At 44.9% G+C, this 21,946-nt stretch overlaps 1 protein-coding gene across 2 annotated transcripts in view; it reads right to left on the bottom strand.

Annotated features, from left to right (window-relative positions):
- Positions 1–550: 550 nt before the first annotated feature.
- The window catches only part of CCDC50 (coiled-coil domain containing 50), a 44,950-nt gene continuing 23,554 nt past the window's right edge, over positions 551–21,946 (bottom strand). Inside the window, exons 4-12 of one of the 2 annotated variants that reach the window (XM_074833960.1) lie at positions 21,604–21,694; positions 18,426–18,543; positions 14,033–14,737; positions 11,243–11,349; positions 10,604–10,648; positions 9,941–10,045; positions 8,910–8,989; positions 7,778–7,866; positions 551–6,716 (exon numbers count right to left, since the gene is read on the bottom strand). In XM_074833960.1, coding sequence (XP_074690061.1) covers positions 6,697–6,716; positions 7,778–7,866; positions 8,910–8,989; positions 9,941–10,045; positions 10,604–10,648; positions 11,243–11,349; positions 14,033–14,737; positions 18,426–18,543; positions 21,604–21,694 — 1,360 coding nt within the window. In that variant the 3' untranslated portion in view covers positions 551–6,696. The remainder of the gene's footprint in view (positions 6,717–7,777; positions 7,867–8,909; positions 8,990–9,940; positions 10,046–10,603; positions 10,649–11,242; positions 11,350–14,032; positions 14,738–18,425; positions 18,544–21,603; positions 21,695–21,946) is intronic. The other variant, XM_074833959.1, reaches the window with a different exon arrangement.

Here is a 21,946-nt window from a genome sequence, read left to right on the forward strand (position 1 = left end):
AAAGACAATGTAAAGGCATTTGAAAGCACTGGGGTAGTGCTGTGACCCAGCCCCTAATCAAGCCCAAAAGTGAACTCGGTTGGAGTCAGAGCATTCACTCCTGCACAGACCCAAGCCCCTGGGGAAGGAAAGCCCCTGGCCCGTGTAGGGACAGCCTGGTGCACCCTGCAGAGGGCTGTGACAGGGCTCTCTGCTCCCCTGTGCAATGGTTATATTTGGCAAGCAGAGGGAAATGAGTAAGTAAACATTTAAGAAAGGTTTAGAGTTTGGACTTAAGATCCAGTTTCTATTTAGTAACCTCCCCTTTATTTTAGCATGTTCAGTCACACACTGAATTCGTGACATGGAAAGGGCTTCGTGTCTGCTCGTGTTTGAGCTGCATCCTCAGCTGATGCCTTTGAAGACATCAGTCAGTCACAGGGCATTTGCCACGTTTCCTTCTTGCCTTCTATCCCACCGCTGTAGGTGTGAGTTGCTCTTGGGAAGCTTCAAGCAGGCTTTTTGCAAACTAAAAAGCTACATTAACAAAAAAGAAAAAAGTATTCTACCCTTGCAAACAATTACACTGCTTTATTTTTCAGTATCACAGTCTCAGGAAATGAAACAGTCCAGATCCTTTCCAAGATAGTACACAGCTTTTTTTCCATCTCTCTGGCCACAAAATAATCAAATTAAATATAAATTTGTTGTTTTGCTACATCGATTACATTGGAAGAACATAATTATTGGTAGAAGCAGCTGAGCTCCAGGAGCCAAGGGTGGAACGAAGCGTTGTTTTCTCCTGCTCTTGTGTAACCCACTTCAGTGTTTCCAGAAAAGCACACGGAGGGACAGAAGGATGTGGTGGATAACAAAATACAGCGGTTTATTGAACAAAATGGGGCAAGGCAATGTTCCCTTTACATTCAATGAGAATTCTGGAGTATGAAGCAAAACATGCTATACACACACATGGACATGATACTTTGGTTAAATGTCATTCAGAAGTTCTATGCGAAACCTTGTAAAATTAGAGAGTCAACAGTCAAAAATAAGAAAAAAAATAGGCTTGCATAGACAGATTATCGTCAGTGCGCAATTTATACTTAAGAATTAGCTGTTGCAATGCAGGGTACACATGCAGCTCTGAGGAATTTAAGCCTTCTGACTAGTCCATCTCATCGCATGGCTAATATTTAGATTCAACAGGCTGAAAAAGTTTACCCTGAAGAGCTAAATGAGACAACTGCAGTTATTTCTCCGAGGCAATTAACTATATTGCAGTGCACAGATGCAGCTGGAGACACACTGTGGAGTCTACTTAGAGTGAACACTGATACAGTGGAACTTGTTTATCGTGAAGTAGAAAATACTCATTTGTGTGCGCCACAGTCCTCTGTGGGACTCTCCTGGAAGAGCCCAAACTGCAGAGCTAAGCCTTGCCCTGTGCTACTCAGGGGGAGGAGGTGGCTGATGATATTTCCAGCACAGAAGCTGAGGGCAGTGCAGCTTCTCAACACAAAACCTATGTCCTGCAGCCTGTCCTGAGCGTAGCAGTCCAAGCAGCACTTGTGTGCAGCACAGCCAGAGCCTCCACAGCAGTGCTGCACAGCCAGAAATGTGCTATGGCACATGTTTTGCAGAGTACAGTAAACTGGGATTTCTGTAGGCTTATGCCTGCCTTCTGCAACAACAACAAAAAAAAAGACAAGCTGCCTGTGGTATACTTCATGTGAGGGACACCACTGTGCCTCAGAGCACTATATCCCACACCCACCTCCCAAAGCAACTGCAAAACTAAGCACTGAGCATCTTGAGAGAATGGGGCAAAACCAACTGCCCGTTGGCTGGGGATGGATACAGGGCAGAGTAAACCTCAAAGTCACCCCCAGATGGGAATTCCTGCTCCAGTCCCCACCCTGGCACCAGGGCCAGAAGCAGGACAGCAGAGAGCTCAGCCGCCCATCAGTTCATGCTATGAGTTGTGCTTCATTTCCTATTGCATCTAACATAGCCTTGCAGTGCCAGGGCTGCCGTGAGAAACAGCAAGAGCAATCTGCTCAGGGTGACAGACACCCAGGAGATCATTCTGTGTAAGAAGCCATAAGTTTCATGGACTGGCTGTGCTAGATTACAAGAGTGTAAACTAAGTAGGGGAATCCTCACACTGTCTCCAAGTGCTCCCCTTTATATATAAATTAGCAATCCACAGTTAGTTTGCATACAGGTTAATATGAATTAAAATAAAAACCTTGATAATAAAAATATATATAATATACACATTGATCAATAGCAATAAACTGAATGAACACACTAGAATGTAACAGTGGCTGTAATTTGGCACAAAATAAAAATGTACAAAGGTCTAGCACTGTAAAAATAAAAATCCTTCCCCACCCATCCCCCCCTCCCCCAAGTAAGAGAATGTTATCAATCCTGATTCAAATCCTGACAGGTGGGAATGCAGAGATATAAAAAATACTGTACATACAAGATCCCTTTTACAGAGTGAAGCAGACTGCAGCATTTGTAACTTCTGTGCTTCCTCCCCAAGAGGAGAAATTCAATGACGAGACTTCATCTATCTCCTAACAACTGGTATTTCCCTCCCCACTAATTTCAAAACCATGAAGTTCTCTAAAAAAGATGAGATTAACCTGTTGGATCTATCCATGTGATGACAACTGCTTCTCACTGCAGGAAGCTGTACAGTCCACATTAAGACACTGTTTCATAGCAAGGTGACTCAGATCAGCCTGCTGAAGACATCGAGTATCCCTGCATGTAAGGCACGATCACTCTGGTTCGCCTGACCTCTCTTTTGCAGACCATTGTGCTTCGGACGGAGGCGAGGAGGTGGCGAGAGCTCTTGCTGGTGAGATGTGCCTACTATGAAGATTAGGAAGTGCCAGGATTTTACGGTGAAGAATTGTCCACACAGTGCCTGTTGCCTTTTTAATGCACAGAGTCAGAAAGGGATGCAAGACCTGAATGACCTGGGCAGGGGTCCCAGCAAGGGCTCCAACATGGTATTAAATCCAGAACAAACCCATAGGCAAAGCTACTAAAACTTGGCAAGAGAAGACAAGGAAAAAATAGTTACTTAAATCTTTTTCTGTCACAGAAAGGAAATATTGCTGATTGATCTTTTTGAAAGAAACAATTTCATTGTGTCTCTTTCCAGGGACACACGTGCAATGTGCTGATTTTGCATCTCACCTAACACAAGCTGTGTCTTCTTGACTCTCAGCAGAACTGCAGCCGCTGAGCCCCAAGAGGAGTTGACTCCTTGTTCATCCATGACCTTAACTCATTGACCTCAATGGGACCATGGAATCTCCTTCTGGTGGTTACTAAACATGCAAGCCCTGTTGGAACTTTTGTCTCAGGAAGTCTCTGACCTACATGAGGCCCACAAGGTGTATCAGAAGAACAATTGCTCTGTTTATACCCCATTCAGTACATGCTTTCTTCAGCTACCATTCCTAGCATTTCTCTCTCTCTTGATAGGTGTCAGTCCCTTCTACCAAAACCTTAGGACCCCCTTTTCACAAGGGCTATGGAAAAATAAAACAGGAGAAACACAAGTGACAGCAAATGAACAAAGGTAGGAAGTGAGAATAAAAAGGTAAGGACTAACAGAGGCTATAGAGCAGAGCAGTCCATAAAGCATTCAGCACTCCCTGAAGGCATCCAAGGGAGCAGCAGGTGCTCCTGGGATCCCTCCCTTGGGCTCTCATCTCTTGCCATGGCTGGAGAGCTTGGCTGACCTGAGGAGGCCATTAAGGAGATCCTGCAGCTCCACAGAGCAAGCACTGAGGTGTTCTTCAGACTTTACCCAGCTTCCAAATAAAATCAACGGGAGTTTTCTCTCGTATTACTTCCACGCACTCCCACTGAAGTGAAGAACTTGGATACTCCCAAGCACCCCTCCTAAATTAATAGGTTTTCCAAATGTCACTGGGCTCAGGGCCTTCATGACTTTTCTATTAGGGTAAGAAAGAAGTTACATCAGCCAACTGCACTGCAAGAAAGCCTGTCACAGCCAGCTACAGAGGCCCAGGGAGGGCTGAATTCCTAGTTAGCGATTTCCCCTTGCCCTTTGCAGAGGGTCACTGTTTTCTCCCCACGCACAGCAAGTACAAAGCAAAACCACTTTCTGATTTGGCAGGACTTTTCCCCATCCAGTTTTCACAAGTGCACCAGATGATACAAGCAGCAGGGCCTGAACTGGGGTGTTTCTAGAAAGTATTAGTTCATAAAACCCCTCCAGGCATCCATTTCACAACAATAAATACTCTGATGGCAAGGGAGGGGAAAAACCCACAGAAAAAAAAATGGCATTTTCAGCAGCAGAAATTTTGACTGTTACATGAAATATAAAAATAATTTTTTAAAAAATAAAGTCTTTCCAGATGAGGTTGCCACATTGGCCCAAGTTATCAAATAAAAAATGAAAAAAAATAGGGTCTATGTTGTTCCTTTTCCAGATCCTTTAAAACAACATTAACACTTCTGAATGGTCAGAGGTGGAACGAGAAGAGGGGAAAAAGGCAAGGACAGTAAAATCTAGCTGCTGGCTGGGATATTTCCTGAGAAGAAGCAGCAAGCAAGCAAGACCTTGCAAGTCACTCAAGGGTTCATGCAGGTGAGCAAGCTCACAGTCTGGAAGCAAGGGTACGCAGCTAGCAGGATGCTGCTGATGCACAAAGTCCTATGTTACAAGATTTTTGGCTAGCAGAGGTCTATCACGGGTTATCTGGTTCTTCACAGATAGTGAATTGCTGCCAACAGGCCAGTGGGGGTAGGAGATGGAACTTTCTTGAGTTGTTGGTCAAGGCAAGGCATGGGCTTGTGCTATGGTATTAAACATGCCCTTGCAACTTAATGAAAAAGGAGTTGCCTTATCTTCCTAGTGATTTGCCTCAGCAACTATCCTGACCAAGGACAACAGCAAAGGTTAAAGCCTTACAGCTGCCTTGGCACTTGAACTGTGCATCAGTGAAAGAGCAGAGCGCCATGATCTCTTCCAATTTCTTATCGGTGTTCCACACCAGCACGTGCTCTCCACAAAGCTCTACAGAGCTGTCAAGGCTCCTTTCTGAGGCACACTGGTGGCAAGGGCAAGTACACTCACAGCTCTGCCTCCCCTCTTCAGCAAAACCAGCAGCAGAATTGCAGCTGCCAGCAGGAGACAAGAAGCGTGGTGGGACAGACTCCACTGGGCACAAGGGGCTGCAGTGGCAAGGCAGCCAGGCTTGCTGCCATGAACTGGACTGTAAATGAATAACTAGCTAACTGTACTGGCTGAACAGACTCCAAGCCAGATGCTCAGCTTTGTAGTTTAAAAACACACCTGAAAAAAATAGCAAAAAAAATTATTAAAAAGACAAAAGAATTTAAATGAGAGGAGGCCAAGGGAAAAGGCTACTTGTTTGTGCAAGAGAAGAATGATTTTCAAAGAGCGGAGGGAAAATAAGCCATTGAAAGGAAAAATAAAAAATAAATTAAAAACAACTGCATGGGCAAATCTATACAGACAACTTAAACCTGCAGACCCTGCTATGCCCTGGAGAGGAATAGTTTTATCCTAACTGGAGTCTGCCTGGGCTGCTGGATAAAGCAGTGTAGAGGGGAAGCAGTCTGCACAGACTGTGTGGACTGTTTGGCACTCTGTTTCTAGTTCAAAGTTGCCTGTAACTGTAGATTTTGGATTTGATGCTCAATGTCCATAAGGCCCTCCTTCAGACCCATGTTTCCAAGACATATGCAGGTTCAGACACAAGATACTGTACTCAAGTGCATCAGCAACTGAGCTAGGAGTTACAGTATTTCCTACTTCGCTTCAGTGAAATTCCTTGGCTTCTACCACACTGAAGCTCTAAGCAGGTGACCACAGAGGTCCCTTCAGGCATTTAAATCTGTTTGTATGATTCTTCCCAATCCACAACTCACAGTTTCATCAACTCCCTGGCATGTCTTAAAAGTCATGCACACAAGGTCTAATTTCCGTTGAAATTGTCTTTCCTTTTAACTGTTCTATTCTATACCCTGGAGCTAAATGCCTGGTTACACACTCTATCCAGATTGCTGGAAACCCTAGAAAGAAATACAGCAGTTAAGAAATTCTGTTCTACAGGCAATTTCTTCCTCACCACTCCCAGGTTCTGGCTTTTGCTGGTGTACTTTATGAAGATGCTCTCTCCCTTCCTGCAAGCTAGCACGACTGTCAGGTTGGCTCAGCTGTCTTACCCAGCACAGGAAGAAACATGTTTCCTCTTATAACTCTCTTTGCTAAGTCATCGTAATATGGAAAAGACTTGTATTTTGTCATTGCCTTAACCCAATTCATTTCTTGGATTTTCCTCCTTGTTGTACATGCATCTCTATTTGTCCTACTTGTCACAGCTCCAGCCAAAGCTTAAAAATAAAAATAAAAGGAAAGCCTCAAAAGAATGTAAGAGAGAGCTGTTAAGTCAGCTAGTTGATTCACACAGCTCAGTGGCAGCTAGATTATACTGCACTGCTTAAGTGATCACATATGAGTAAGAAATTAAAACGAACAATGCTCCTTATTAATATGATGACACTTAAAAAGAGGAGATCCTGGGAGTGGAGGGTGGACACCCCATTGGGTAAGGAATTGTGAAAGTTGCCTGGCAATTCCAGTAATGTTTGCTACAGAAGAGTCAGTACCAAAGCAAAGGCTAGCACAGTTTAGTGCTTTCGACGGGAACCTGGAAAGCCAAACAGAAAGAAAAAAAAAATCTGTAAGGATAGATCCTGGTGAATAGAATACTACCTGTAGTAATCTTTTACTTGTCCTGCCCTCTTGGATGTCTGTGTGACTTCCACAGTAGCGGTAAAGTCAAATGCCAAAATGGGAACCATATGTTACATTACTCAAGCAAAAGGAAGGATAGGTCTACTGGATAGGCAGCCATGCACATTTCTTCTAGGCTGTGAACAGCACTGCGTCCACGTTGTACAGTCTCACTAAAGAAAACTGAACTAACACTGGCCTTACAGACTCTGTAGAAGTGCCATCAACTTCCCAGCTTGTTTGATGAAGACAGAATGCAAGTTTCCCAAACTTTTAAGTTTTGGGAAGTAAACTGTCCACATTTAAGTCACAACAATGGAGCTGGAAGAAATCCGAGTGATTGAGTTGAAATCTGGCTTCCCCTTTCCTCCCCCAGAGACTCTACAGATAACTCAGACAATTGGCATCCAGATTTAAAAAATGGCAGGGGGCGCAGGAGCTGGCAGGACATGACCCTAACCACACTGCTCTTATGCCAAGTAATTTCAGGAAACAAGCCAACAAAGCAGTGCTGAGATGCTATAGGAACAAAACAAGCCTGTTCTCAGGACAAACTTCTGTCTGATCATCCCATCCACCCACCTGACAGGTGATACTGTGAGGATTTGTCTTGTATTGGATTGTTTGATACTAGTGAGTCACCTAAAATCCATCATGCCATTGTCTTCATGTTATTTCTCCTTCATTTGCTGCCTTGATTCACAGTCATTCATCATTAAGAGATCACAGAGGACATGGAGAGAACAGTTTGACAAACTCAAGGCAAACCGATTCAGTTTTTTAGTCTCCCAACCTGCAACATGCTCAGCATGTACAACTTGCACACTGACTGGCATCACCTGCCTGCTGGGCAATAATATCCATTCCTCCTCTCTATTAGCCTCTCGTTTGAACATCGTGTCCTGGAGGCTGCTTATTTGAGGAAAACAGCCCATAATAACCCAAGTGCTGGGGCAACCACAGGCTTGATCCTACCTTTAGGAGAGTGCTCATGTTTGGGGATCTGGCGCAAGGGGCTGGGCTGGCTTGTGTAATACCGAGCATCATCGAGGAGAGGCTGTGACCTGCCAAGCACAGTGAAAAAGAAGTGTTGGGGAAAAAAAACCCAAAGGCATAACAAAAAACCCAAGGCACGAAAGCATAGCAAAAGCACCTTCTCAGCTGCCTGGTCTGTCCCTGTCAGTTTGATGCAAACTGTGTCTGGCCCAGACCTTCCACCTGCAGACCAGCTCCTCTAAGCACAGACTGTTACTGTTTCTGCCATGAGAAATGCACAGTATTTACCACTTCTCATGATCCGCTTTCATTTAAATAATGGTTTCAACTTGTCAAAATGGAAATTCTTTGTTTCCTGACATTTGCTGCAAACCTCACTCAAAAGAACAACATTTTCAAGTGTTTAATGCTTGCCCAGTTTTAACCCCCAAGTATTTTAATAAGATCTGCACACCTCATTTGTTGTTTCTTTTGCAAATTCAACAAGAATTTCTAGGCTCATATCTCGACTGGTAACCAAAGCCACCAGGGTCACTTCTAGGGTTCAGTCCCTCATGAGGAGCATAAGGCCAGGATACCAAGTGATTCAGAAGCAGCCCTGGGCTACAGCATGTTCCTGTCAGCTCTGGGATGAGGTACCCCAAAGCACAATGTACTTGCTTGCAGGAGAGTGTCCACAGGCAGCAGCAGGAGCAGTGTACAGGGCTTAACTGGGAACAAGGACCCAATGGAGCAGCTGTGCAAATGCATCGTGATTACTCCTTCCTGCCCAGAGATGACATTTGGTTTCACAGCCCCAGAAGCTCTTTAAACCTCTCAATGTTTCTCTGCCATTTAACAAATGTCACTGCACAAGCTCATCAATCTCCGTCAGCGCCAGGCAGGAAGACAGATATGGACAAATGCCACGAGCACAGCGAGTGACGCATGTCACCGAACACCTCACGAGCTCTGTGCCCTCCATCTCTTTTCAGCGCTAAAACCTCTGCTCTCCACCAAGCCCGTTGTAGGTGGGTCAGGCTGGTTGCCCTACAACTCTTCCCTAGGACTCAGGTTCTGAGCAACTTCCCAACTGCATTTCCCCATTTTTGACCAGCCAGTTCAAGCTCACCTTGAAGACCTGTCACCTTTGTGTCGCTGAGTTTCAGGCCCTTCTTTTGACCTTGAGCGTGTGGACTCGCTTGCATCATGCTGATGGGAAGAAGAAGAGAAAGCAGCTCATCTGTGTGCCTTGAAAGACACCAGCCAGTGCACTGAGGCAGACACAGCTCCATGCAGTCCTTTCGTGCTCAGTTTATACACGCAGCTAACCACAGTCAGATACGTGCAAACAACAGTATCTAGGCTACTTTACAGTAAATAAAACTCAAGCCTTGCTAAGCCAAACTCAATTCTGTTTTAAATATGAGACAATGCTGGAGGGCCCGTCCCAAAGTTGGGGTCGAACACAGTCAGTGTGTAATGACTGTGCACATAGCTGGGCCGAGCACGAGGGACCAGTGGCATGCAGCTGTGCTCCTGCACTCAAACTCAGTAAGGAGGCTGAAAACATCAGAGCTACCTCCAACTGGCCCCAAGATTAACACCACATCCCCTTTAGCACCTTACCAGTGCAGACCATGAAATCTGTTTCCTATCACCTTCTACATTGGCTAGCCAAGCCTCTGTAGTAGTACTCATACAAAAACCTAGGTTTGATACACTCAAAATTGTCTCTATAATGAAAGCATTATTATGAAGCAGAGTGACAACTGGAGCAGCTGCATTGTGCTTATACCTGCAGTGCACAAACAGAACCAACTACTGCTTTTATTGCTACAGTCAGGATTTCAGCAGAGGGAAGGTTCTGGACCAGGAGGACTGACAGTGCTTAAGGGATGCCACAAGATGCTGTGACATCCAGTACCAACCTCTAAGCCCAGCGCCCAAGGCTTACCTTGCTTTGGCTGGAGCCAAAGAGCATCTAACCAAGGAAGTGGCTCCAAAAGGCTTAAGAAGCAGCTGAATAACAGGCAGCAAGACCCTTTGGATGCAAGGGTCTGCATCATTCCCTTTGCTCTCACCACACACCCTCACCTCCCTCTGGAAACGGAAATAACATTTTAGCACTTCATTTGTGGTGCCTCATGAGGCTTGACATACCTTCCAGTCTTGATCATGCCTTCTCTTTTCAAAGGAAGACTTTTCTCTCTCCCTCCCTTTCTTGAAAGCCTTTTTCTCCTCAGCCATCAAGAGTCGGGCAATTTCCTAGAAGGGAAAGTAGAGAAAGTGTGTCAGACGGTTTTACTGCTCCCATAGGTTTGAGTTATTTAAACCCTTTTCTGTGGACAGCCGCTGAACGGGAAGGGTGGAAAGCCAGGATCTCACCCATCTGGGATCAGAAATCAAGTGGCAGAGCAGAATTAAGACTGACTACATGCAGCATGCCCAGTGGATACCTGATTTGCCAGAACTGAGTTTGCAGAGCCTTTCTATCCTTTATCCCTTTTCCTTCAATGGGGGGCGTGTGTGTGTGTGTGTTCATCTCAGCATCTCTGATAGTCTCCCTTGGGGCTCAGTGACAAGAGATGCTCTTACACAACCATGAACTTCCTTCCTCTGCCATGGTTGCAACAGGCAGTGCAACACCCCGCTTGGCCAGCTTGAGCATATATACATGAAAACCAGCTAGGAGCAAACCCCACTGGAGCCCTGAGCTTTCCCTAGAAGGACGGAAACAAACAACTAGAGGGACAGAGGGGACAAGTGGGGTTTAGCAGTTTCCACAAGTCAAGGAATACCACAAACATTTGACTTCTTGCTCACCTCATCTTGGGCTACTTGAGCTGCCTTCTGATCTGCCTCATTAGCCTGAAGGGAAAAAAAAAAAAAAAAAAGGAAAGAAAAAATAAGAGACGAAAAAGTAACATCTCTGAATTACTCATACCCATTAACGTACTGGGTGGGGCAAGTAGGTGCCCATACAAATACATTACCATCCTCTCCAAGTGTACTTAGCTAGCTCAATACTTACCCCACAACTCAACACCAAACTCATTTCAGCTTTTCAGCTGAGCTTTGCCCTCGTCTATCTGCCAGGCCACACCACAATGCACTGCCCACCCCACTGACCTCTCTCAAAGATGGGCACTGGCCTGCCTCATTTCTGGGCTGACCACACTGACTACAGGCCATCTTTACTTGCCTGGAAATGTTCAGTTAATACCACTCTGCTTCCATCATTTTATTTTGGGGTGTTTATTTCAGAAAATAGGGCTCTACTGGCTGGATGCCAGCTGTCACTCCATATGTGTGTGTATGGGAGACAAAGGTAATTACCAGAATGCAGTAGCAAGACCTTAGGTCTTAAAAGTCACTATTGTATATAAAAAGTTTACAAATTAAAGTTGTCATCACTGGCTACCTTAATTCCTTGCAGTTGACTAATGCATCTTCTCCACTTACCAGGAGCTCTTCCTCCTGCAGCTTCCGAGCAATCTCTGCATCAGACAACTCCTGTTCCCTTCGGGGTGCTTCATACATGGCTTGCTTTGACCCCCTCAACTTAGTGCCTACAGAATCATGAGAGAAAGCAATCAACTCAACCATTTTCCAAATGCTTTGGTAAGCAAATCCCCACCATCTCCTCAGCTGTTTTCAAAAGCCCCACTCAGGGAACCAGAGACCACGACAGCATACCTGCCCGACAGCTGGTTTAAGAGTACCTCTAGCTGAGGTGCAGCACACACCTTAGGGAGGTTTCTCTATGCATACAGAAATATCTGATATGCCATGTCTTATATGAGAAATACAACTATATGGCAGAAGAGGCTATGTCCCTTGAAGCAGTCTTTGCTGACACAGAGATGCTACCAAAAGAATCGTAATATTTCACAGTCTGCATTGATACAGATACACTGGCAAAACTGTGCAGCAGAGAGCAGCCCAACCTCTGCCATGAGCACAGCAGAGTCTGAACACACCGCTGGAGCAGCAGAGGCTGCAAGAGTTGCCTGGAACAGGCTCACATGAGGTTTCAGACAATTTCTTCCTTGGGCTGACCCATGAGTTTTACAATTCACAGTGAGAAAACAACCAAGTAAACATATTTGAAGTTCATACAAGGTTCAGTTCTTGCTTTGAGTACAAAGTTTTATTTGTTTATTTTAAAGTTAAACCATCTCCAAGTGATTTAAAATGTTGCATTAAAAGTCTCTCTCTCTCCACAGTCTATTTGCACCAGGCCATCAAAGGAGTCTCACTGTATCCCTGTTATAAAATGCATGACTGCACTCACATACAATGAATGCCTTCTCCTCCATCTGCAGTCTGAACTGTATTGTTCAGACATCTCAGACATCTAAATGAGCTTTCTGCTTTATGTCTGAAGTATACTCCAGATGTCTGTCCCTCTTCCACCTCAAACCCAGACAGTTTCTCTCAAACTTCCATTACTCCAGCTACACCATTTACACAGTTATTATAAATACCTGTTACATCTTACTACGCCACCTATCAGTTTCCTTCCCATATCGTAAGACCAAGGGAAAAACATGAAGTAACCAACTGACCTCAAAAACCTTTCTGTGCATCTACCAATAAACTGCCCAAGTATCCCAAAGACTTCCAACTGCAGAGGGCCAGAGACCTCATGCATCAACCTGGAATAAAATCATGGAATAGGAAACCACCTCTTCTACAGGTATTAAAGGAGGCGTGTGGGGTTTTCTGGTTTTTGTTTTGTTTGAATCAACTGATCAATCTTAAGCAATTAACACCGCTCTTACAAACCATCTTATCATAAGAAGAAAACTTCAGCTCTGGCATGTTATGGTTAAGCTTATGACCTGGCCTTTCCCAGCACACTTTGATCAATCCAAGCTGTGAAGAGCAGGAGTCTCTGGCCAGCACAGAAACTGGCAAAAAGCACCAGCTTGGTCAGAGTTAAATTATTCAGAGTGCTTCCAAGGTCAAAGTAAACACAGTTTTACCATCTTGGAATGAACAACAGCATGGCTGACAGGCTCCTGTATAGCATTACCTCTATGAAGAATAGAAGTAAATTTCCAGGAATTGTTTGCTGGCCAGCTCGAGGCTGAGCTTTCCTCACACGCTGATCGGTGCCAGGCTTCATTTGCTCAGAAGACAACAATGAACATTACTTCCACATCACTTCTGCCCACACTCAGGGGAGCACGAAGCCCACCATGATCACAGCCCACAGGAAGAGGATGTGAGTGTCTGGCTATTTTGACTCAATGTGATGGGATACTGAGTCACTCAGACCCACATTGTATTGGGGCAAATCATGACTTACTGATTATAAAGACCTGATTAACACCTTCCACTTCCCCAAAGAAAACTTTTGCATGATAAAGACTAAGAATAATTCTCCCAGCATCTCCAGAGACAGACACGCATTATGATCCCCACCTTATCCATGGAAGACCAGTTAGATGGCTTAAAGCACAAGTTTCCCCACAGTGTGACAGACAGATCCAAGTCTCTAAACTCCTACTAAGAGACAGGTCACACCCACCCCCAGTGTGGTTTTTAAAAGCGGAAAGATGGATCTGGATCTTTCAGACCCACCAATCTCCAAGTATTACTGAACAACAACTATACAGGTACACATTTCCCAGAAAAATCCACTTGTACAAATTTGACAAGAACCCCGTCTTACAAACAGAGCCCAGCTGGACACCCAGTGCCACTACTGAACTTTCCTGAAGTGAACTGATCACACTGACGGCAGGGTTTTCAATAAGTGGATGGAAATCGCTGGCTTGTTAGTGCTTAAGCAAACTGTCCTCACTTACAGCCCTGCATCCCAAATCAACAAAATACAAGTGTAATCATAATATTTGGGGTTTTGTTAGGCTTTTTTTTCCTCCTATGTAAGGAGACCACAGCACAAAATATATCATGAAAGCAAAAGCTGGTTGTTGGTTGGTTTTTAGTGGTTTTTTTCCTTAAATGCAGGATAACAAGGGCACTATTTCCAACAATATCTTCTTACTCACCCTCTCTGATGTCATGGAACAGGTCAGTAAATAAACAGAGCAAGAACATTAATGGATAAGAAAAATCTCACCAAATAAGGGTGAAACCTGGCCAGGTTTCACCATGTACACATTGCACGTGGATATTGAGATAAGCATCTTCAAAGGAAACAGTACAGATTTCAGACACCAGGATAGGGCGTGCAAGGGTCCATCCCCACACGTACATAAACCTTCCCCATCACTTGGTTACCTGAGTCTCGCTGGCAGTCTCCAACCTTCCCCCGGGTCACAGCTTGTGGGGAGGGGGAACGTCTCCTGTGTCCTGCCCTTTTGCAGTCTCTCTCCTCACCCCTCCTATGAACATCTCTAGATTCAGCATCATGGAGCTTCTCATCATGCCCCACCCTCTGTGACGAGTGGCCCTGATGACGAGACTTGTGCTTTTCAGGGTGCGCCAGCTGGCTGCTGCCCCGATGCCAGGTCTCCTGCTCAGCCTCCAGTTCCATCTCAAGAAGACGAAGGTGCTTTTCTTTGTCTTGCCTTGTTGGCTTCCTGTTGTGCCGCGCCTGGTCTGCAAGTCTCTGCTCTGACTCCAGGTCAAGACTGAGAGGTCTCCAAGCCTTCTCCCTGCCAGCTGCTCTCCTCTCCCGCAGCTCCCAGCTATTGCTGTGGTCACAGGCGCCATGCTCAACCTCTCTTTCCAGGTCAAGGCTGGGATGTCTCCTGGACCTTCCCTGGCTGGCTGATTTCCACTCCTGCCAATGGCCACTGCTGGCCTCACTCATTTGAGGAGACCTTTGATGATCCCTTGAGGCAGAACGTCTGTGTTCGGAGGCACCGTCGGACAAAGGCGAGGGCGCTTCTCGGTGCTCTCTCTGCCGGTGTGTGTGCCTGTCACCACTGCGTGCCCTGCGAGACTCAGAAACCTGCTCTCTGGGGTCACCCCAGGGGTGCTCTGAGCAATGGGGGGACAAACAATGAGTGGGTTAGTGGTGCAGGGGTTAATGGTGGTTCAGTGAGGCCTGACTCACAGCACACAGATAAGGGAGCTTGACGCAAGGAGAAGCTGGAAATGCAGGCAAAGCATGATGGGATCAGAAAGAATAATAATGGGGATACAACGCTTGCAGGATATAACAGGGGACAGTGTGAAATGGCAGCCTGGCTAGCAGCAGGGCAGCACAGGAGGCAATGGAGTTAGAGCAGAAAGCACAGCTCCAGCCTGAAAGTGTGTCCAAGCACCTAAGAGAAGGACAAGCCAATATAAAGATGAAGGACTTTTAATGATGCCATCAGGGCTGAAAAAACGCCAGCAGAGCAGCTCATCTCCTGGTGACGCATCACTGCTGAAGGATACTGAAACCACCAGAGAAAGGCTTGCAAAAGAAGGCACAAGATGAAGGTAAGGCTGGGGGACAACAGGGAGGGGGTATAAGGCCAGGAGGGCCCAAGCAGAGGGTCAGACTAGATCCTGGTTTATGATCACTGGTGCCTCTGTCCTGGCTTCAGACACAAGGCTTTTCATCAGAAAAAACAGCCTCACCTAACAGGGGGAAGACTCACATAAAGCAGAAGAGAGAGACAAGTGTGATGGGATTTATTTTTTTTTTTTAAAAAAAAGCAAGAACAAGATGATGGATAGCTGCAGCATCCAAATATCTTCCACTGCAGACTGTTACATATCTCTTGCAGACCCAGGAGTTTCAGAGCCCACACTTAGTCACTGCCTAAATAAAAGTTTAGGCTCTAACTGCAGGGAGGGCTATGGAAATTTAAGGGCAGGATAAGACTTCACAAAACTCAGGCTCCTAACCTCAGCAATGTAGCTGGAAAAGCCACATATTCGGCAGTGTGGTGGGGTTCTTTCCTCCGTGCTTTCCAGAAATTCTTTGCTTTTAGTTTCAGTACGGGTATTTTCTTTGCTTTTAGTTTCAGTAATAAACCTGACACAGCTATGAGGATGCAGCCTGCCTGTATACAATCTGCTGATTGATTTATTTTCCAATGAATCTATTTGCTAAGAAAATTGCACTGAGCAAACTATTATCTCTCTATAGCAGCTTTTCAGAATAGAGGCATATTTCTGAAGAAAAAATTGCCTTGAAGCAGAGGCTGATTCGAAACAGAACTACAGAAAAAAAACAAAACCAAAAACCAGCAGCATAAGACTTTCCTTCCCCGCTGCTGAGAGGTTTTTAATAGTATCTAAAAATATTTAAAATAGATTTCACTGCACATGAACTGCATTCTGTTCTAATAAATAGCTCTGCCTTCCTTACAATTATCTAGATTTCAGGGGGCAAAAAAGAAAAAACTAAAAAACAAAACCACACACCAACACTGAAGGTTCCCTTCAAGTCATTCAAATCAGAAAAAGCTTTCTCAGGGCCAGTAATAATACAGCCTACACAAAATTCACCTTGAAAACAAATCTGTGTTACTTTTATCCAGAACAGGTATATTTTTTAAAATCCAAGAATTGTAACGGGAACTGCTGTGGTTACTCTTAACTGGTTGGTTTTTCTGTTCAGTTTTAGATCATTCACATGATTTACAGAAAACAAGTATCCAATAAAACAATTTAACTGACTTACTGAAGAACGGACACCAGAGCCTGAAAGCAAGAGTCATTTTTTGAACAACACTAACAAGAGTCTAAGAATTAATTCAATTTTGTCATTAACAAAAGCTCAATAAATACAGCAGCAGAGAGCAGGAGATCATGAGAGAGCAAAGCGTGGCTGCGCTGTGAAAGAACTGCTGCAGGTAACACAACCATGCCGGTCAGCCCGAATAGAAGATTTGCTTTTGGGGTATCTCAGGGTGATTAACTCCTCAGCATCAGTTCCTGTGGCACCTTCTGCAGGGGCCATGTAAACACTCTTTAGGTCCTGGCGTTACTCTCTCAAGCAGCAAGTGACTGAGCAAATACAGAAATGTTTTTCATGGCACAGACACTTCTAGGAGGAATGCTGCCTTTTTTCATGTTTATTTTTCCACTTTTTAAGAGCTCACATTGCTTTGGAGCAATAGCCCTAATCCACATTCCTCCTGGATGTGGATACACTTTTTTTTTTCAGTCTCAAGACCGACTAAAACCCAAACAAAGCAAAAGCTTTTTTTTTGTTTAAGTTCACAAGTAATGAGCATGACACAAACCAGGGATGCTAAAGACTAATCAAACAGTGCCCAAGTATTTAAGAGGTTCCAGATCAATGGACTTGAATCAGAGGATCCAGACAATGGTTCCAGATGCAGGCTCAGTCCTTTCTAGTTTTTAAGAAGTGTGGATCAAGAGCAGCACTACTACAAATGGTCAGGCAAAACACGTTCTACCTCACCTCCAAGAAGGCAGATTATTGCAGGAAGAAAAATCAGACCCACAAGATATCCTACTCTCCAAATCCACGCTAGTCTCAGTTCAGAGTGACAGGCTTTTGTCAGCTGATTTCTCTTATAAAAATCCATCCTGTCCTACCATCTCTGCACAGCAACTCTATATTACCTATGTTGTATTTTTTCCGGAATTTTTTTAATTTTTAATTCTGAAAAACTGGAAGTGTGGGTTGGCCACAAGACTCCAAGATCAAAGTCCCAGCTCTGTACATGTAGCAGGACTTGTGGTCATGAAGTTTTTACTTGGTTGCTGTTTTGCACTTTGTGCTTTATGTTTTCTTGGCCACCCTTGAACTTCTTTCCCAATTGAAAATAAATACTTTGTATAAGTTCAAATAAAAGGCATTTAAAATTGCCAATGGCATTGATGTTAAAATGAGAAATAAAAGGTTTGATCTTCATCTTCACAAACTGTTATATAAAAGCAGCCTGTCTCTTCCCCACCACACTTTTTTTGGAAAAAAGAACACAAGAACCACCACCAGTGCACAGCAAAGCCATCCCCAGATTGCTCCATAATTAAACACACACTGATTCTCTCCTCCCAATTTAAAGAAGGTCTGTATTCAATCATAAAAGCCGACCAAGACAAAGCAATACAGCGCTGTGGGTCATATCTTTTCCACAACGTACGATCCCAGATGATAATCACAGCAGAGACATTCTGTGGAAATGACCTTGTTATTCAGTAAGTCATTCAAAGCAGCTGTGCTAATTTTAATGCTTGGATACATACCTGCAAGGAGTTATTTTTGAAAGACTGTTCCATGAACCAGCATTTATTCCATTATGCATGTAGCCATGCCAGAATTGCAGATGAACACACGGAACTGTTTCTTGTTGAACACAAGCATGGAATTTCATCTGCATTTCTCCCCCGCACACTTGCGGTGTTACACAGAAGTAACTGTGGCTTATCAGTACCATTAGCTACTGTCTTTTTCCACAAGCCCTTTTAAAACATGCATGCATGGGTGTGCTTGCACATACACACACCACACACACTGTCCCTGTCCTCTGGGCCATCTTCTTTCAAAAATTATAAAATTGTCTTCTCCACTTTGTCTTTTTTTTAAAATACTTCCTGATTCTAGAATAAAGTCTGAGCCTGATCCCGGAAACTGATGCAGTGCTACAGTGTTGAATGCAGAGCTGTAGGATAAGGGAAATTGCCTAAACAGAGTTGCCAGATCACCAGGTTCACCTATACTGCTATGATCTTGATTCTTTACCTAGCAGAAACATACCTCCATTTTCTGCATAATAGCTATCTTCATAGACTGTGTGTCCCTGGGATTCTGGGTAGTGCTTCTTGCGTTTTTTTTCTTCCTGCAGTTCTTTCTGTTGTAGGAGACGGGCAATGTCCTGAAGAAATGGAAAAAAACAGACATTACCTTTCCCCTCTAAAAATTATCTCCAGATTCATTTATTCAAATTTTTTATTCAAGCATAAAAATCCTCATATTTTAATTTTTTAGACACAGCAATGACAGGCTTACTCTCAAATTCAACTCCTGGGCTGGACAGGGCTTCCAACCTTGTGGCTGACACAGGGGACCACCTCAGCAATCAGTACCCAACCTCACCCAGGCCCACCACTGAGCTTCCAACCCTGTAGCAGACTCACAGGTTCCTGTTCCACCTGTGCACAAGCCTGCAAAGGTCTAATGGCCAAAGCATGGCAGAAGGGACTGTGTGTGCAACCTCTGGCTTCCAGCAAGGATGTGAAAGTCACGCAAGTGCACATCTGCTCACACGAGTGGGCTGGACCCCTCCCCTGGACTCCACCAGGGAAAGAAACACAGAGGCAAAGACTGTCTCCAGTTGAAGGCACTTCTGACTGGAAGGAGTTCCCAGAGAAAGTGACGAACTCGCTTCAAACTAGCTGTAATTTACAGGGACTGCAGGATACCAGGCAGGGAAATGCATCAATGTGACAGACAGAGGCTCAAAGAAAAGAAAATCGAAAGGGACATTAGGAAGACAGGACTCAGCACAAGGCAGGAGCGCTGTGGAGACTGCAGCTGTTAATCTTCTGTCACCATTTTGGTAGATATGCCAGAGAGAACAGCACTCCATTTTCCTAATTGGTTTTCCTTCGAGATGACTAATGGACCAACAAGGCCTAGCAACAGCCAACAGCTCCCTGGGTCTCGCTCATTTGGGGTCCAGAAGCTTGCAAGTCAGTGGAGCTAGTCTGAAACTAGGAAGAGAAGCTGCAAGATACAAGCAGGACATACTAGCCCTTTGAAAGCTATTCATTTAAGCCTTCCTAATCCTCAGGACCTTTATAGAGCCACGCTGTAAAGTGTCACTGTAAAATGAAAGGCATCGCTGAAATGCAAGCTAAGAGCCAACACCCTCCAGACCAAAGCCAGCACTGGAGGACATTGGATGGGTGCTCAAGCACAAATTATTATTTCAGGATTCAGATCAAATCTGCTCAGCAACCAGCTTTGCGGAGGACCTTGGGATGCCATGGGCTCTTAACCAAAAAAAGAAAAAAACAACAAACCAAACAAAAAAACCAAACCACAAAACAAAACCATTCCTTTCCCTGACGAGGTTAACCTCTTCCAGCAAGTACAGTAAGTCTATAAATATATGGGCTTAAGCACATTATTTCCAGGACTGAGACAGCTCAGGACTTGCAAATCCACACGAACAGTTTCTTAGAAACTGGACTTGTAAGCAGGTAGGCTTAGCACTTCACTTGAAATCCCTGCACACTGGACTGGATCTGCCTCAAGCAGAGCACTGGCATAACACTGCTCAGCCTCTACTGACACCGGACAGCCATCACATATGCTGGGCAGCTACTACACCTTCAGGTGTGACAAATCCAAGACTAGCCCAGCATGTGGCCAGTACTGGTGTACTACAGAATGTCCTGCAGGGTACACGTATAGATGCTGTGCCGAGGGCTACGGAAGGGGCTCTGATGTTTGTTTGTCAGCTGTCAGAGTAACCTCTGGGGCACTGCAGAGCTTCACTCACATTGCTCAGGCTCTGCATCAGCACAGGAGCCCACCCAAAAGAAATAATACTGGGGGGGGGATGGGGGACCCTTGAATGAAAGCAGGATCAATTCAAGCTCTCCAGAAGTCCTGTTGCAAAGATAGGTGGTAGTGCCACACCCTGGTACCCAGCTGCAGCCTAACTCAGCCCACATTTACATTCTGGACAACTTGGGAACTTCCCATGTACCACCAGGAAAAGCAAGAATATTTATGACTTCCCCTCACTGCTTTGAGACACATTCATTTGAAGCTACTCCAGCACAAGATGGTCAGCATGCTGGTTTGACAGGTTGCAGGGACCTGTTGTCAGACTGCTGACAATCCAGCAGCTCTCTACAGAAAGCAGGAAGGAAAGGTGCAATTCCCACAGCCAACATGAGTAGTATTGCATCCCTTCACCTTCCCGATAAAAATGAGACAGACGGTCACATTTATAGCACAAATCCTTTAGCCAGAGTGTTCTTCCCACCCCTGCTGCCACAAGCTCCTCTTGGAAGCCCTTCCATGTCTGCCTGGGCAGCCCTTTCAGTACTTGCTTGGACTTAATGGTATAAGAAGAAAATGAGGTCTTTCAAAAGCAAACTGATGCATCTGTCAGGTAAGGACAGATTCTTATTTCAGGCTCTTCCAGGAACACAGCCTTGTGTTCAAGTTGTTCTACAGAAAAAATGCCACCAGGTACCTCTTGAGCATCTTAAGACTACTCCAACTTCTCAGGAAACTGTAGTTAGAAATGGGGCCACACTCCAGGGTCTCACACAGGTTCCTCCACTCTTGTGGCCTTCCTGAATAACCAATCTGACAGGCTGACACAATAAAGTGATCAACAAGTCAAATCCTTTTAATACCATAAACAAACTACACTGCCCACTCTCAAGCAACAGCAGCAGAGAAATATTCTGAAATCACAAAAGGAATCCACTAGCAAGAAACTGCAACAGTGTTCAGGCTGTGAAAGACTAAACTGAAGATAAGGAAGTAATGGAGAAGCCAGAGATGGGTGTGTGGGCTGAGGGTCCTGTTGAAGTCTTTGCACCATAGACCAAGAAATCATGACCCAGGATTCTCCCAAAAGTAGTACCTGTCTTCTTGCATTTGAGAAAGAAAGCAGATCTCAAACTGCATAAGCAATTACACCAGGGCAATGAACACCTCAACAAGACCCACTTGCCCTCTTCATTAGCAAGGCCGCTGGCATCAACAACCCTTGTGACCTTGAGCATGAGGACTATGACTGTATCTTATTCCTGTAACAGGACTCCCCAAAATCTCTGTGCATGCCGAGATCTGTGAGGACCAGGACTGACACCATGCAAGCCAACTCCTGTGGCTGATGACTGAGAAATGCCTGCACTGAAAGGGCTGCTACAAATAGCCCTGCCATCCCTGCAGCTTAAAAGGTTACCTCGTCTTTTTCCTCTTGCCTGCGGCGCTGCTCTGCTTCAAATACCAGCTTCACTTGGATTTCCTGAGCGATCTCGCAGTCCTGTCGTTCTCTAGAAGGCAAGGAGACAAGGATTATAGGTAGCTAAAGTCACAGGCATCAGTCAGCCTAGAGAAAGGGATAAAAGAGCTAAAGAACCCATCTGATTTACAGAGAAGTATTATTACTCAGTATTAGTGCAGAGCCCATGAATTCTCACCAGGGACCAGGACACCCTGTACTTACTGCTGGCCAAATTTAGACAACAGGTCCCAAAACACTCACAATCAGAGTATAAAGCAAGAGAAAACAGATTCATAGGTAG

This window comes from Strix aluco, chromosome 9, assembly GCF_031877795.1.
Source record: "Strix aluco isolate bStrAlu1 chromosome 9, bStrAlu1.hap1, whole genome shotgun sequence".
Lineage (NCBI taxonomy): Eukaryota > Metazoa > Chordata > Aves > Strigiformes > Strigidae > Strix > Strix aluco.